The 15,660-nt window shown below is 35.1% G+C and overlaps 2 protein-coding genes across 3 annotated transcripts; both read left to right on the top strand.

Moving 5' to 3' along the window:
* Nucleotides 1–369: 369 nt before the first annotated feature.
* On the top strand, nucleotides 370–10,621 carry LOC132174550 (protein GAMETE EXPRESSED 2). Of its 2 annotated transcripts, none has more exons than XM_059586198.1 (17): nucleotides 370–988; nucleotides 1,085–1,405; nucleotides 1,714–2,052; nucleotides 2,563–2,889; nucleotides 3,315–3,521; nucleotides 3,611–3,696; nucleotides 3,772–3,913; nucleotides 4,238–4,546; nucleotides 4,972–5,096; nucleotides 5,439–5,656; nucleotides 5,744–5,971; nucleotides 6,550–6,779; nucleotides 7,532–7,770; nucleotides 8,773–8,929; nucleotides 9,603–9,766; nucleotides 9,913–10,007; nucleotides 10,326–10,621. In XM_059586198.1, the coding sequence occupies exons 1-17, from the start codon at nucleotides 901–903 to the stop codon at nucleotides 10,468–10,470; spliced, it is 3,420 nt and encodes a 1,139-aa protein (XP_059442181.1). In that variant the 5' UTR covers nucleotides 370–900; the 3' UTR covers nucleotides 10,471–10,621. The 2 variants fall into 2 exon arrangements, with proteins under 2 accessions (XP_059442181.1, XP_059442174.1); XM_059586191.1 differs by having other exon boundaries at nucleotides 7,532–7,791.
* A 475-nt stretch (nucleotides 10,622–11,096) lies between these two features.
* LOC132190042 (probable acylpyruvase FAHD1, mitochondrial) lies at nucleotides 11,097–14,891 on the top strand. Its single transcript, XM_059604926.1, has 7 exons — nucleotides 11,097–11,245; nucleotides 11,398–11,563; nucleotides 11,739–11,791; nucleotides 12,547–12,609; nucleotides 13,307–13,357; nucleotides 13,457–13,574; nucleotides 14,502–14,891. The coding sequence occupies exons 1-7, from the start codon at nucleotides 11,141–11,143 to the stop codon at nucleotides 14,615–14,617; spliced, it is 672 nt and encodes a 223-aa protein (XP_059460909.1). The 5' UTR covers nucleotides 11,097–11,140; the 3' UTR covers nucleotides 14,618–14,891.
* Nucleotides 14,892–15,660: the final 769 nt, after the last annotated feature.

The raw sequence follows: 15,660 nt of genomic DNA, 5'->3' as shown, positions 1-15,660 counted from the left end.
CCCAGGCGGAGCGAGGTAGGTTTCAAGTATAAAAATTTTGGGCAGTGGGTACCCGACCCGAACCGCTGATCAGCAAAAAAGGGTGGGCAAACCCGTCCAACCCGCCCCGCCCGGATTTGAGTTTTTTTTTTTGCGGAATTCAATCCGTGAGGGGCGGGTTTCGGGTATAAAAAATTTTGGTCTGTGGTACCCGACCCGACCCGCTGATTAGCACCTAGACTCCTGTAACACCACACTAATCATGCCGCTTCTAGCCTTCTTCTTCTTCTTTCTCTGCAGCTTCTTCTTTTTTCATTTTCTTCTTCTTCTCTTAATCTTTATTCTAAATCTTCTTCTTCTTCCCTCTTCCCACCCCGCAAACCCAAAAAAAAAAAAAAAAACCCATAAAGCCCTCTATCTCTCTTTCTTTCTTCACGTTGCAAGCAGTCACGAACGGATCTAGAGAGGATTTGAGAAACAAAGGAGAGGAGAGAAGAAAAGGGAGAGGAGAGAAGAAAAGGGAGAGGAGAGGAAGAGAGACGTTGGAGAGAAGAAGAAGAAGAAAAGGGAGAGGAGAGGGGGAGCCGAGAGGAAGAGAGAGACGGAGGAGAGAGAAAAGGAATGAAGAAGAATAATACCCGATCCGATCCGTAAAACCCGCCAAACCCGAATTACCCGCCCCGCAAATCCTGAGACCCGGCGGGTACTGTCCATTAAAGCCGGTACCAATTTTACTACCAGAGGGTGCGGATCTAGTACGAAAAATGGCCCAAAACCGACCCGCCCCCGTGCGCACCCCTAGCCGGGCCACAAATCCAACCACTTCCAACTGCCACCAACCGCTTGATAAAATCCAAGGGACTTTCACTCTAAACACAACGCAACAGTCTGTTGAAAAACACCGTCAGTTTTTTCTCAATCATGGCGGTCCAAACGCATATACTCATTGTTGTTTCAGCCTTGGCTTTCTCATTCTTCACACCCAATGGTTCTGATACTGCAAGTTCAGGTACCATCCGAACTTAAAACTATCTTTTTCTGTTTATATAATGCTTTTTTTTTTTTTTTTTGGTAGTAAGTGTTTTTGGTTTCATTTGTGGGGCAGATCAATCACCACTACCTAAATTTGCTTTCAGTTGGTTGGGTGACAAAGAAACATTCCGAGCCGGTGATATTGTGGCAATAAAGATTAAAGTACTGGAACATGCTGACAAGCTTGATAAAAATGCTTTTAAGCCCATTCTTACTGTGAACGAAAAAATGGGGAATAGCTCTTACATATCTGGGGTTCTTTTGGATTTTGAGGGTGATCCTAGTGATTGGAGAATTAACTTCACTGTGATCATAGCCGGGTTATTCAATGTGATGATCGAGGAAAATAATTTCAAAGTGTTTGATTCCTCATTGCATTTCCAAGTTGAACCAGGTGTTTAGTAGTTGTAGCCAATTGTGAGAATTGGGTTGCTATGTTACTGTCTATATCTGCATATGTTACTTTTCCTGAAATATCCTGCTTGTTTTTACAATTAGATCCTTATCTCCATAAGGATCACTCAGTGCCTGGTGAATTATTCGTATGAAATTTGAATTTGTCATGAGTCAGCTGTCTATGAATGTTTAACAGAATTGCTGTGTAATGGAACTTTAGATTTAAGATTTAATTAATATTTTGCATGTTATCGGTTGTGCCAAAAAGGATGTGTGCTAACCCAAACTGCGGTTGCCTGATTGAAGGTCAAATGTACCCTTCTGTCTGTGTTGCTTCTTGGATGAATCTCATGAATGAATTTGAAGCGGGGACAAAAGCAGCAGTTCTGATAATTCCTAAAGATGCATTTGGGAATAATATCTCTTCAACTACTGAAGAGACAAATTTACATAATTTTACTATGTCAGCATTTTATGCAAATGGGTCCATTGCAGTTGTCCCAAACATCACCTTCATGGGTTGGAATGAATTTGGTTATATCATCATCGAGTTTATTACAGTGCAAGCGGGAGACCTCTCACTGCATGTAGAAGTTGACAATGAAACTTTGAATGGCTCTCCACTACCATTTAAGGTGAACCCAGGTGATGTACTTTCGTTTTAGCTACAAGCTCTCAAGTTTTGTTGAGAGGCACTAATTGAATATAGATGAGTTGGATTTTTCCTACCTTTTCACTAGTGATTCTAGTTGTTCTTTGCATCTCAATTCATGGTGCTGATGAAGCCATTGGTACTTTATTCTGCATTTCATGCTTGGTTGTAGCATAATTTGATTCATGTGATTATTCTAGATTGGGATACTTCTTCTTTGTTTAACAGAATTGCAATTTCCCAAATTTTTGATATATTCCTATAATGCCATACTTCTTTAGCAGGGAGGTCAGGCTTTATTAAGATACGAACATCCTGTTGGAAGAAAATGTCTTTTGTTTTGACTAATGCCTTATGTTAACATATTCCTAGTGTAGAAATAGCTCTAATACCATCAAGGCAAAATCCTCATTAATTCTCTAAGAAAATGAACTTTTTATTTAGTTTGGTTATGTTTGTGATGTTTTTCATTGTGCTGATGAATCTTTCCCTGGCTTTACCAGGACCTCTAGAGATTTCCAATTGCATGGCTACGTGGAACTTTGAACCAAATGGGTGGCAACTATTCTCAAAGATGGAAATCTTTATACATCAAAAGGATCAATATGGGAATTTTGTTCCAGGATTGTATGAATTTGATGCTGAAGTTGTTGAAAAAGAGATGAATTTGTCTATCCCGGTTGCAGACTTGCACTTTGAAGAAGTCATGGCAGGAATTCAGTTGTTTTCTTTTAGCAATTTGGAACCAGGGAACTTCTTACTAACAATATATGATATCGAGCATATTGAAATCATTTCCAATATGCCATATGCCTATACTGTCTTCGTAGGTGTGTATGATCTAGATTCTTGAAAATCTGTAACTGTTAGTGATTGTCACGTTTTTTTGAGAATTGTTTTAGCCTTCTACACGTTTTGCTTGCATGCTTCCTTTTTCTTTTTAGTGGTGAGGGAAGGGGGTGTAGATATAATTTAATGTATGTTTTGCTAGTTTCTGGATTTTAGTTGTTGAACAAGTTAGACTACCGTTTTTGAACTCTATTTGTGACACAATGCATGCACACACGCATATATAAGCAAAGCACGAGCTCTTAGGTGGTTAATATGTTTTTTCTTTCTTATAAATTTAAAATTTCACTTGAATTATAGAGGTTTTCTGGGAGAAATTTGTTGTGCTTTCTTACATCTTTGAAGGGTGAAGATGAATTTTTTTATTAACTAAATGCAGTTGCCATTTTATTTTGAGATTGAATAGGTTATTGCGATGGGCTGGAAAGTGTTGTCAATGGATCTGGTTTAAATAATTCAGTTTCCGGGGAAGTGGCAGAGTTCTCAGTGTATTTAAATGATCTTTACCAATACCCCTCTCCTGTTGAAGTAGAAAGGCTTCAAGTACAAATTGTAAGGGAAATTGATTCCTATTATGTATTGCCAAGCATATATCCTCTGCGCATCATCAATGGTATATGCAATTTAGCAACTTTTCAGTTGTTTGATTTTTTTTCTATAAGCTATTTTAATTTTACAAAAAAGTGAACATCTTTGAGTTAGGCAGTGAACCCACTGGGAGATTGAGATATGGTTCGACTAGCCAGATGGAAATTGCTCCTGCACCATCTGTTGACCTGAGTAACATTGTAAGAATTGCAATCTTATATTTCCATTAACCTGCTATACTTTAGATTTTGATTTTGTACTGGTTCTGGATTTAGTCTGTTGGGGGCTCAAAAGTTCAGGCCAGTTCCTTTAATGTGGCGTATACACCCGACAAGAGTGGGATTTATGAAATTCGTGTATTTTGTGGAAATATTCTACTGAATGGTGGCCAGTCATTCACAAAGGATGTAATAGCAGGTACTACTATTAATATTTTTTGGGTTGAGCTCTCTCTTTCATTTGACTCTAAAACCACCTATTTCTAAATTGTAGAACACATTAAATCATTTGAATTGCATTCAGTTTTCATGATAAGCACCACTTCTTTTTTTTTTTTTTTTTTTTTTAAACCAGAGAAAAATTTACACACTTGTATATTGGTTAAAATTTTGTACAAATTTTGATGGTTTGTTACATATTTAACTCAAAATTTCTTTTATTATTACGGATGATCATTGCATGCACTCGTGTAATCTTGAAGTTTTCCACTTCATACCTGATTAATGGGTTCTTCATCTACAGGTGAAGTTAATATATCACTCTCAGGAGTTCTGAGATTCACTCCCAAGGTGCCAAAAATGATTAAAAATGAAATAGTAGTGCAGCTCAAGGATTCATTTCAAAACCCTGTTTTGTCGCAACAATCAAGGCTGAAGTTAGGGATTGCTTCAATCAACAATTCTGATTTTTCAAGTTGGACGTTTGTGGATAACAATGATGGGTCATACACTGTTCATTATCTGGCCAAGGATGTTGGCACTTACCAGATGTGTGCTTCTTTTGATGGAAAACAACTCTCACCCTGCCCATTTGGTGTCAATGTTTACACTAGTAAGCTAAATAGTTTTGTTTAGCTGTTATCAAAAAAGATAATTCAATATATCTCCTCATTGTGAACAATTATGTGTGTGTTTGTGTTGATGATCCAAATTATTGTTTATGTTCTGGTGGCTTCTGGAGTATATAAATGTGAATGGGATTTATGCTTCCTTTACATAATATTGAAATGTTCAAGTTCTTTTGAGAAATAGTTTTTTTTTTTTTTTCTTGTTTCCTTAGTTAAATAGTCAATATATATACATTGTGCAACTTTGTTGGTGATACGCATAAACATGCACGCACACACAAATGTTCTGATGTGTTGAGATAATGTTCTTTTTCCCATTTTTTACTCGATGGTGCTCTTCAGTTTCAGTTTTACAGTTAGGATTTAATTTATTTTTCGATGTTTAGATTGATATTCCATTATCTTTCAGGCGAATATTTCCCCATTGCGTACAATGATACAATATCTGTTTGGGAGGATGAGTCCATTGCTTTTGATGCTTTAGCAAATGACTACTTTGCTGGTGACAATGCAACTATTGTTGAATACACAAAAGTAAGAGTTGAAGCAGTGTTTACAACCTTCTTTTTCTCCCCACACTTCTCAATTCTCTGAAGGGTGTTCATAATTATCTTTTTGATGGCCAGCCTATATTAGGGTAACAAACAACTAGTTTCGCTAACCTTCCTGGACTTGATTATTCTGAAAGGGCTTGATGCATATAACTGCGTAGTGAACTATCCTATATATTAATAGTTGACATGTGTGATGTGTCATACATATCAATACTATGACATCAATTTCCCATAAAGAAGATGATGATTATACTGATCAAGCATACGAATAGAAGAATTTTCTTGGATAGCTAACCTACATGTATATGTTATATTTTGTCAGCCAGGTCACGGTTCACTTTTACAGTATGGAAGGCTCCTTAGATATACTCCTTACAAAGATTATTATGGGAATGATTCTTTTTCGTACACAATGTCTGATATAAATGGCAATCTTGCTACTTCCATTGTTAACATTTTTGTCCTGAGTATCCCACCCCAGTTTGTTTCCTCTCCAAGTGAACTGCAAGCAACTGAAGATGTCTTAAATCCCAGATTCGGGTAAGGAACTTTTATCCTTTAAAATTTTATTGATAAGTACAACATTGTAAAATTTATATTTTATATTTTTTCCCTTACGCTTTTTAGGGGCTTCTCTGGGTTTGAGATTAAATATTCAGATCAGATGGAGAACATTTCCATTACTCTGAGTGCACAGTTTGGGACTGTCTTTTTGTCTCCAATGCTGATGCAGCTTTGGCAGCCAATGTGGAGTGGGCTATTTGTAAACAGAGGGGGTCAAGAAGCAAAAGACCTGATCTTAGAAGGCTGTACAGAAGTAATCAATTTTGCACTTCAATCAATTCAGTATCTTGGGTATTATTATTAAACTTCAATATGTTTTTCATTTAGTTGAAAATTTTGATTTCAGCATTTGTAAATGTTTTGTTTGGTATTCACGATGCATTTATTATTATTCTTATTTTTACATGTTTTCCCTTGTAGAAATTTTAGTTATTGGGATTCAAAAATGCATTAATGCATTATCATTGTGATCAAATAGAAAATAGAAATTTATATGTCACATCTAAAAATTGTGCCATCATTTTTTTCAATAGCTCAAGTGGCATTCATACTTTTTACCCTTTTTTCTTAGCTATGAACTTCTTTATTATTTAAATATATCATTATGAAGAGGATAGTTTTTAAATCTAAAGGAATAATTTGGGCAAATTTAATCTATCTACCTACAATCGACACTGGTATAATTTTTCTTTTTGATACTGCGCACAGGGAGGTGGGGGTTACAATAGCAGATGATCTATTGAGCCTTATGAGTCAAAATTTCATGCTAAATTGCTAATAAACAACTTGCTAAATATATATATTTTTCTTTTATATGCTTGACAATCTTGTTAGTAACTCATTCTTTTGTCTCATTTATCTCAAATCAGAAATGAGAACTTCAATGGTAATGATACAATGCGAGTCTCTACCAGGAATAAGAATGGAAAAAACGATTTGGATGTCCCAGTTTTTGTGGAACCTATCAATGATCCTCCATTTATTCATGTTCCTGAAATTATTATCCTCAAGGGTAATGAAGATGAGTCACTAATCTTTGACAGAGAGAGAGACAAGTTTGAGTTTTATGTTGGGGATCCAGATCTTCTTAACTTCACTGGTATGGTTTAATTTGTTATTGTTAGGTAGAAGGTGAGAATTTCTAACTTGTGCTAAAATTAAAAGCATCATACTGTGATTGTAGAGTTCATTTTCCACCAGAAAAAGAAAAATAAAAAGGATAGTAATGTTCAGTTATGAGGTGTTGGTTTCAGAAGGTTGTCTGCATATATATAAAGGTGCTATGGCAAGACTGTGTTTCACGGATTCCAAATCAAGAGGCATGCCATACTCAACCTATGCAAATATAGATTTGAGTTGAAAGGTGTAAATTCAAGCTTAAAACTCTTAGTTTTAGACGAGTCTAAATTTAATACATAATCCTTACCTTACAGATGGAAGTAACATATTTTAAAATAAATACAAAAATCTAGCATTTGTTCTGATTGCATGTATAAGATCGCTTCTTCACGGTAGTAGTTTTTTCTTCTAAAGATTATTTGAAGATTTGGAATTCTGGGAGTCTGAGCTATTTCCAATTTAGTCGATAGATTTGATAGGATGTTAATAAAGAAAGCTTATTTAGGGATTTTTCTTCCATAACCAAACAACTAACAACGCAACCTGTTTGGAGGAAATAGTATCAACAAATTATCATTTATCTTGAGATTTTTGCGTCTAGCATGTTCAAGCTAGATGTGAATTATGTAAAACTTTGGACATATTAAGTTTATGGAATATTTACTTCAAAATTTTTTGCTAGACTTGCAGACTTCTAATTGCTGGACATTCTTCTGGTGGCTTATCTTTCAGGTGGTGAGATAAACTTTGTAGTCGAATTCTCTTTGGAAGTTAATGATGGACTTTTGGTCACTAGTTTACCAGCTGAGCTTATTAATACAACTGAACTGAAGTTTACAAATAGTTATCTGTGGCAACCTCTGCAGACATATGTTACTATCTCAAAACATTTTATGGTCAAAGCTAATGGTATTAGATTTCGGGGCACAGTCAATGATTGCAATAGCATTATGCAACAACTGTTTTATCATGTGAGTGAGCTTCTTTTGCTTGTAAGTGTTATGCTTCTTCAAGTAGTAAAAGTTAGTGGAGGATAAATAATATGTTTATACAGGTTTCCTCTGTCTGATTAATTAACAACATCTTAGCCTCAACATTTCCCTCTTCTGCAAAATCCAATAATAATGGTAAAGTAAATATAAGGGAAATTGCCTCATATCGCCCTAAGTTTTGATCCCGGGACAAATAAAGACTTGAGTTTCCAATTTCGACAATTAGGTATTTGAGTTTTGACCCTTTGATAGATAAGGACATGAGATTCTAATTTTGAAAATTAAGGATATGACTTTTGGCCATTTCACAAATAAGGAACTTCCGTTAATTTTTCCGTTCAAATTTTAGCACGAGAAGTAGTAGTTATCATATTTTCTATGTAAGACCAATATAATGGTGCCATGTGTACCAGTAATGTCGATGCTGCTTTGCTTCCTGAGCCTAAGTGCTTAAAAAACATAATTTATGCATGAAAATTTAGCTTAGCTTGGCTAGCAAAAAAAAAAAGGCTTAGTATGGAACCATCACCCTGAAGTAAAACATATTCATTTCACTTCAAGATGGACTCTGAGTTCTTATGTTTCATAGTTTGCTAGCCGAAAAAGAGGTGAAAGCTCTTTCATGTCAACAAGTTCCATAAACCCTGAAGTAAAACATATTCATTTCATTTCACATCAAGATGGACTTTGATTTCTTATGTTTCATAGTTTGCTAGCTGAAAAAGAGGTGAAAGCTCTTTCATGTCAACAAGACAGTTGGTTTGCATTATATAATTGGTTATCATTATGCTTGAAGGAAACCTGTTGATATGTATTAAATCACCACTTATTCCAAAAGTTTAAACTAATAGGAAATGAGAATTTAATTATTTAATTAATATTTTAATATTCCTCACTTGTGTTCAAAATCTCCCTCACCAAGTGAGGCTCTCAGGACTTGCTCTGATACCATGTCTAACCAAGTGACTCTTTCTTCTATAGGGTGGAGAACATGGTGCTGTTTTAACAGTGACATTAAATGATATGGGAAACTATGGGCGTTATCCAGATTGTGCTGAAAGGGTATCATTGCCTTTATACACTGAGGCTGCTGTAAATCTGATAAGAAGAAGGCCAATGAGTTCATTGGAAGCTCATAGTAGGTGACAGTTAACTTATCTTAAGTTCTCATGGTCTTCTCTTAAGATATCATCCTCTTAGGCTTTAGCATTATTATTATTATTATTATTATTATTTGTGGATAGTTGCTTCATGATCAAAAAATGCTAGAAGGGCTAACCTGTTCGAGTTTGAAACCATGGCTATGTTACCAACACTTGTTTTGTGTCTTTTGTTTGCTCATCATCTATCTTTCTCTAAATTATGATTGATTCTTCACGGCTTTTTCTTTTTTCCTGTAGAAAAATGTATCTAAATAAATGCTTTTTGATTTTGCATTACAAGTTTTTGCTATTAATTTGGAGAGGAACTTGCAATTATTTGGATGCTGGTTATTGGTTTGACCAAATCAGCGAGAAAAACCTTATTACCCTAGAGATACTGGAGATTCCATTTCCAATTTGATCAACACAAGACGAACTTTGAATATCTTTCAAAATATCTTTCCCAGCAATTATATACATTTGGATTTTGAAAGATTTAGTTAGTCCTTGTAATTATGAGGTCAGTACCAAATCATATAAGACAAGGGTGCATCTTCTTTCAGATTATTCATTGTCACCTTAATCATTAGTACAGAAGCAGGGAAGTTATGTCATATCTGTATCTATCTAAATGGCTGATATGCTTATCTTTGTCTCTGTGGGTTACAGCCCTAGGATCAGCTATCATCATCGAATTTCTCACGGTGTTCTCTCTCGGAGTATTGCTTCTATTTTTTACATGCAAATGTGCATTTCTTCTTGCAAATGAAAGAAGAAACCGGCACATGGAGACTTCTGCGATATCTAGTGTGCAAAGTTCCCATGAACCAAATGTAAGTATACCTCACTTTTCCGGTTCTATAACTTCTATTAGATAGAAACATTTTGTTTCATAGAAATTGTCTTTTTGTTGCCAAAGATTCTTGACGCTTACCAATACTATACTTTTATGTGGCATGTTTTGCTTACTCGTGTGCAGCTAAGTACAAATTTATCTGGGGATACAACTTACTTCACTGGATGCTGTTCAAGCTCCTTCTTGCCTAGAAGCCAATTTTCCAACTTTCGCCTGCGGTAACTATCTAATTTGTCAATGTTGCAATAGTGTGTGTTGCCAGATGATTGATACAGAATCAAGAAGACTGGGTATTCTGGTAATAGGAGGAACATAAAAGTTGGGTGAAATTTGAGACTTTGGAAGTTTTTTATAGATACTATCACATTCTTCTCTTTCTTGGCTCCTCTGTGGTAGGGTGGAATTTGAGACTTTGGAAGGTTATTATAGATATTAGCAACCCATGTGCAAATTATTGATAGGTTAGAAAGGATGTTAGCATTTTTTTTTCTTTCATCCAGCTTCATTAACAACACATTGTGCATAAATTTCTCCAGGTCTCGACGTTTATTTGGAAAAGGAGAATCAAGGAAGCCAGAGTTTCACTCTTCTCATTCTTTTGGTGATCAGAGTCAGCAGCGGACTTCTTTGCCCAGTATGAAGCCACTTGCTATTGAAAAAGGGCAAAATGAAGCAGCTTGACATTTGGATAAATTTGAACTCTTTAATCAACTCAGACTTTAACCTTGTTGGAAGACATTGTATATATGGTTTTTGTTCTTAGTATACTTGATCGTTTGATTTTTTTTATCTGCTCTTTGTTCATAAATTGCAACAAGAAGCCCATTTTACATGTGTCACTCGCAGGCGGTAGTGTTAGAAAACAGATCTTTTCCATTTCATTTGACAATTTTTCCCCTCTAAAAGCAAGGAACCGATTTCTTTTCATTTCATTTGAAATGAAGATGATCATTCTTTGTAGTTTTAAAGGCGAAGACTAGCGGCATCCGTGAGAATTTAAAGTCATTGTGTGAAAACTTGTAGATGTAGCTTTGTGTGTTTTCTTGTATATTGTTGTATTTTGAGAGAATAGTATAATTACATATATTGTATTTTGGAGGCTTCCAAGGCCGATAAAGTATTTTTTAATTTTTTTAATCCTAACAATAAGGCCTCGTTTGGCTTGTGGATTGTCTAATCTATTAGAAAAAGATTAGCTACCACTAAGAATAGAAAAGTGTAGAATATTTTTTTTAATGTTTAATTTTCTTTTCTCTTAGTAAAGAAAAAAAATTATGAAAAAAATATAAATAGTGAGTGTCAAACGTAGATCAATAAAAGTGAAAGCTTCCAAGGCGGATTGAAGAGACAAATGGCAACGGCATTTCAGCATCTATTGACAGTGGGGACGAAGATCGTCGCTGTGGGCAGAAACTACGCCGCTCATGCCAAAGAGCTCGGCAACGCCGTCCCCAAGGTCTTCCCTCTTCTCTCTCACTCTCAACATATCTTAATCCTCTGTTTGGTTCCCGAGAAACGACAGGGGAAAAACAACAAAAATAGGAAATCTATAGGAGATTTTGGTTGTTTTGTGCTCACTTGAATTGGACTACACGTTGTTGTGAATAGGAGCCGGTGTTGTTTCTGAAACCGACGTCGTCTTACTTGGAAAATGGAGGCACGATCAGAATCCCACACCCCTTGGAGTCTCTGGACTATGAGGTGGAGCTCGCGGTGGTGATCGGAAAGAAAGGGCGCGAGGTTCCTGAGGCCACTGCCATGGACTATGTTGCCGGTACGGTCCAAAATTTTGACTTTTCGTCATGCAAATTGATATAATATTCACATTTTTATTGATCTTTGTTTAATTTGTTTATACACATCATTGTTGATGATCGGCTCTACTTTATGGATTATTTATAATGGTGTTTTGGATGTAAACCCAATTGCTTAATGTTTTGGTGTCTCAGGTTATGCTCTGGCACTGGATATGACTGCCAGGGAAATTCAAGCTTCTGCAAAAGTACGCACTTTTTACTCTCCTACATGTTAATGAAAATCAAGATCCTCTAAACTTTCTTATGGTAACTCCAAGGTGCAATTGTGATATCCTGGATTGGATTTGATTGTGTGGCCACTAGACTAGACAATCAATTACAGGGAGCCTCAATTGTGAGCAGGCCTTTTGGGGTTATAAAGCAGATCTGGTTACCGCTTCTTGGATTGTGATTGGGGTTCTTAAAATTTGTATTGTTATTTTTGATTAAATGATTAATATCTTTTCACCCGAGTATGCATAGTGTCTTAACTTTCTTAATGTGGATAATTTTCTTCTCAATTGGTTTTTGTAACACGAATTGGTGATTTCCTAATCCATGTGATGCCCTTTTATGTAATCTCCTTTTTTGGATGTGGAGGATTAAGAGAAGTGTATGTCACATGTTAAAATGGATGAAATGATCATGATTGCGGTGTTTTTGCCGACGCATGTTAACAAACTAAGAAGCATTATAATGTTGGAGTAGACTTTGAAGAAATTTAGGAGCTTTTAATGTATTTTTTAACTGATATCGCTAGTTAAATGCAAATTCAATTGAGTTGGATTGAGTGCTTTTGAAATTGAGAATGGCGTGAGTCTGTCGTGGACCCTGGTATTTTATCACAGGATCAACTCATACAGTTTTACCATGTATTTGCTTCTCTCTCGCATTCAGATAAAAGTATGTGATTCTTGTTTGCTAGTTAATGTGGCTTCTTTTTCTTGCTACTGTGTACCAGTCTGCAGGTCTTCCATGGACAGTAGCTAAAGGGCAGGACACCTTCACACCAATCAGTTCTGTTGTAAGAAATGAACTGTATAACTTTCTCTATGCTTCTCCCTTTGCTGAAATTGTTCTATATTGAATCAGAAATTCATTTCATAGATCAAACAGGTGCTCTTAGCGGACGCATAGATGAGAAGTTACTAATACTAACAAACATGGGTTGGGAGTAGGAGGAAATCTAAGAAATTATTTTCCTAAAACATTTAATTTTCTATTTTAAGTAGTTGAAAAGAATATGAGGGCATTTCTGGAGGCAATTAGAGACCAATACCAACAACGCTTCTTCCCTGTACTTGTAGTAGTTTAGGTACTATTATGTATAATCTCACCATTTTTCTAGTTAAAAAATAGGGAAATACTGATAGGACTCTCCAGTGCTTTTCATGTTTTTTTTTTTTGACAGTATCTCTTGTGCTTTTCATATTTTCATCTAATTTTTATTATTGATTTTGGGGAAAAATGGACGAAATATTTGGATTTAAAATGATTCTAAACTTGGATATTATATTTGCAAAATTAGAAACAAGGGTCTTAATGTCAAAACCACAAAAAACACAAGGGGTCCTATCAATATTTTTCTAAAAAATAATAGAAAAAGAAGTAGCTTTAAGTAATCAGTAATTACTTACCTGTTGATTCTTCACTATGAGGATTTGTCTTCCTTTTTAACTATCTTTAGGCATACTTTCTATTTACCCCAAAATATTATGCAGCTGCCCAAGGCGATGGTGCCAGACCCTGACAACTTAGAACTGTGGTTGAAGGTTCAAAATCTCCGAACTTAATATCTTTTATACTTACAAAAATTTTATCTTATGGTCATTCCAAACTGATTGAGGTTGACTGGACTTGCATCACAACAGGTTGATGGAGAAATACGACAGAAAGGCTCAACCAAGGATATGATGTTTAAGATCCCGTTTCTCATTAGCCACATAAGTTCTATCATGACACTTCTGGAAGGAGATGTCATACTGACAGGTATTGCCTGGTCATTAATTTTGCGATAGTTATTGAAAGTCTAAACACTAAAACATAATTTGCAAAAGAGAAATACTATACACTCTCACTCCCACACTTCTCTCACTCTTAATATATGGCTATATATATCACAATTGGATCATTATTAGATCACTATTGAATTTTGGATTCAATTGTGATTTAAAAAGCCACGTCAGAAAGTGAGAGTATGGGAGTGGAAACTTGTATAGCATTTCTTTTTGCAAAAGCCTATTTTCCTGTATGAAATTGGGACCTTTATTGATATAAAGGACTCCTATAAGGAAGATTAGGCACTGCTTATCCCAATTATTCTTAAATTTTAATCTGTTTTTATGCTAAAAGTGCTTGTTGGCCAAGTTTGTTAACCATATGTATGCTGTTATGCTAAAAGTGCATGTGATTCTAAGGTTCTGCAACCATTTTTGGCTTATAGAATACAAATGCTTAGCAATTCATACTTAAGGTTTAGTTTGGATCCTTAAGGTGGCTAAGTAAATGATTGCTATGGGTGTCAAAATGGCATATCCAAATCCAAGAGATGGGATTTCTGTATAATTTTATTCATGGGAGGGCTTAATTACAAAATTCACAGGAAGCTCTTTGTAGTTTATTGATAAGTAGTGAGGATTGATGTTCAGCTTCAACCTTGAACGTCTTTTTTATCTTTCATTTATATCATCTATGGAAACCATGCAAAATGTAATTAGTTTCACATTCTTTGCATAGTAATACTAGTGAGTTGACTCATTTGTATATGACACAATCTTAAAAAGCAGCTGGTTCTGCATGTCATTATTTTTGCTGATCATGTTTAGGTCCATCCATGTATCCATGTTCTTCCAGGGTTATGACAAGAATGAATATAATGAGATTGCATTAATTGTGTCACTGATGCTGTTTGTGCAGGCACTCCAGCAGGCGTCGGCCCTGTGAAAGCAGGTCAAAAGATAACTGCCGGCATAACCAACCTACAGGACGTCAACTTCAATGTCGAAAAACGGCAAAAGCCGGGAAGTTCTTAAATACATTCTTCCTATCAGTAATTATCCCTCTGGAGTCCGTGGTTAGTGTGATCTCTGTTCATAAAGGCTCTTTTTCTTTGTGAAGTTGTTCGCCAGAGAGCGCATACCGTAGAAAACACTATTCTTCTGATCCAGTTGTTTGAGAATTGAGAGAGACCCAACAAGTTAAAAGGAATTTAAATAAGTGGCTCCGTTATGGACATGATTTTCAGAAAGCAGAATAACTATTTGTTGCACTTTTACGAGTAATGTTATATACCATCTTTTTATTACACTTTTATCTTTCAAAAATTGATGTGACTTTTAAAATATGCATGTTACACAACCATATTTTTTAACAAATTCAATAGAGTTAATAAATTTGTGGACTTATGTGGAATCCACACAAATTCAATAGTGGATTCATCTATTCACTATGAAAGTGGTTAAAAGATGGTTGAAAAAGAATGAATTTTATCATTTCTTTTCTTAAAATTACTAGCGGATTTGTGATAGATCACTAGTGGATCAATAATTTTAAAAGTCGCGTCAACTTTGAATAATAAAATAAAGATAAAATGATGGTATGTAGCATTACAGAAATAACTATTACTTGGAGATTTTTATATCATTATAGAGAAATGATTCATGTCAATATTTTTCTTTTTTTCATTTCATCTTACAAATTCAATAGATCAATCATTAGATTTGTGAACTCCAGACAAATTTAATTGTGAATTCAACCGTTCACTATGGAGATAATTAAAAGATAATTGAAAAATAAATAAATTTGATCATTTCTCCCAAAAAAAAAAAAAAAAAAACATACATTATGCCCTAATAATACGAAGGCTTATATTTAAAGATGTCAAAAAGTAAAAATGGAAGGACTACCGACTACCCCTTTTTCTGTTTTACAATAGCATAAAAATCTGCTCATTCACCTAAAGATGTAATCAATAGGAAAGGAATATAGCATTTGATTTTTCTTCTTTTTTATTTTATTATTATTATTATTATTATTATTATTATTATTATTTGGCTTAATGGGCCATTTTGGAACG

This window comes from Corylus avellana, chromosome ca1, assembly GCF_901000735.1.
Source record: "Corylus avellana chromosome ca1, CavTom2PMs-1.0".
In the NCBI taxonomy this organism is placed as follows: Eukaryota; Viridiplantae; Streptophyta; class Magnoliopsida; order Fagales; family Betulaceae; genus Corylus; species Corylus avellana.
The sequence above is the reverse complement of the archived record's forward strand: the minus strand, read 5'-3'. Positions and strand labels throughout refer to the sequence as shown.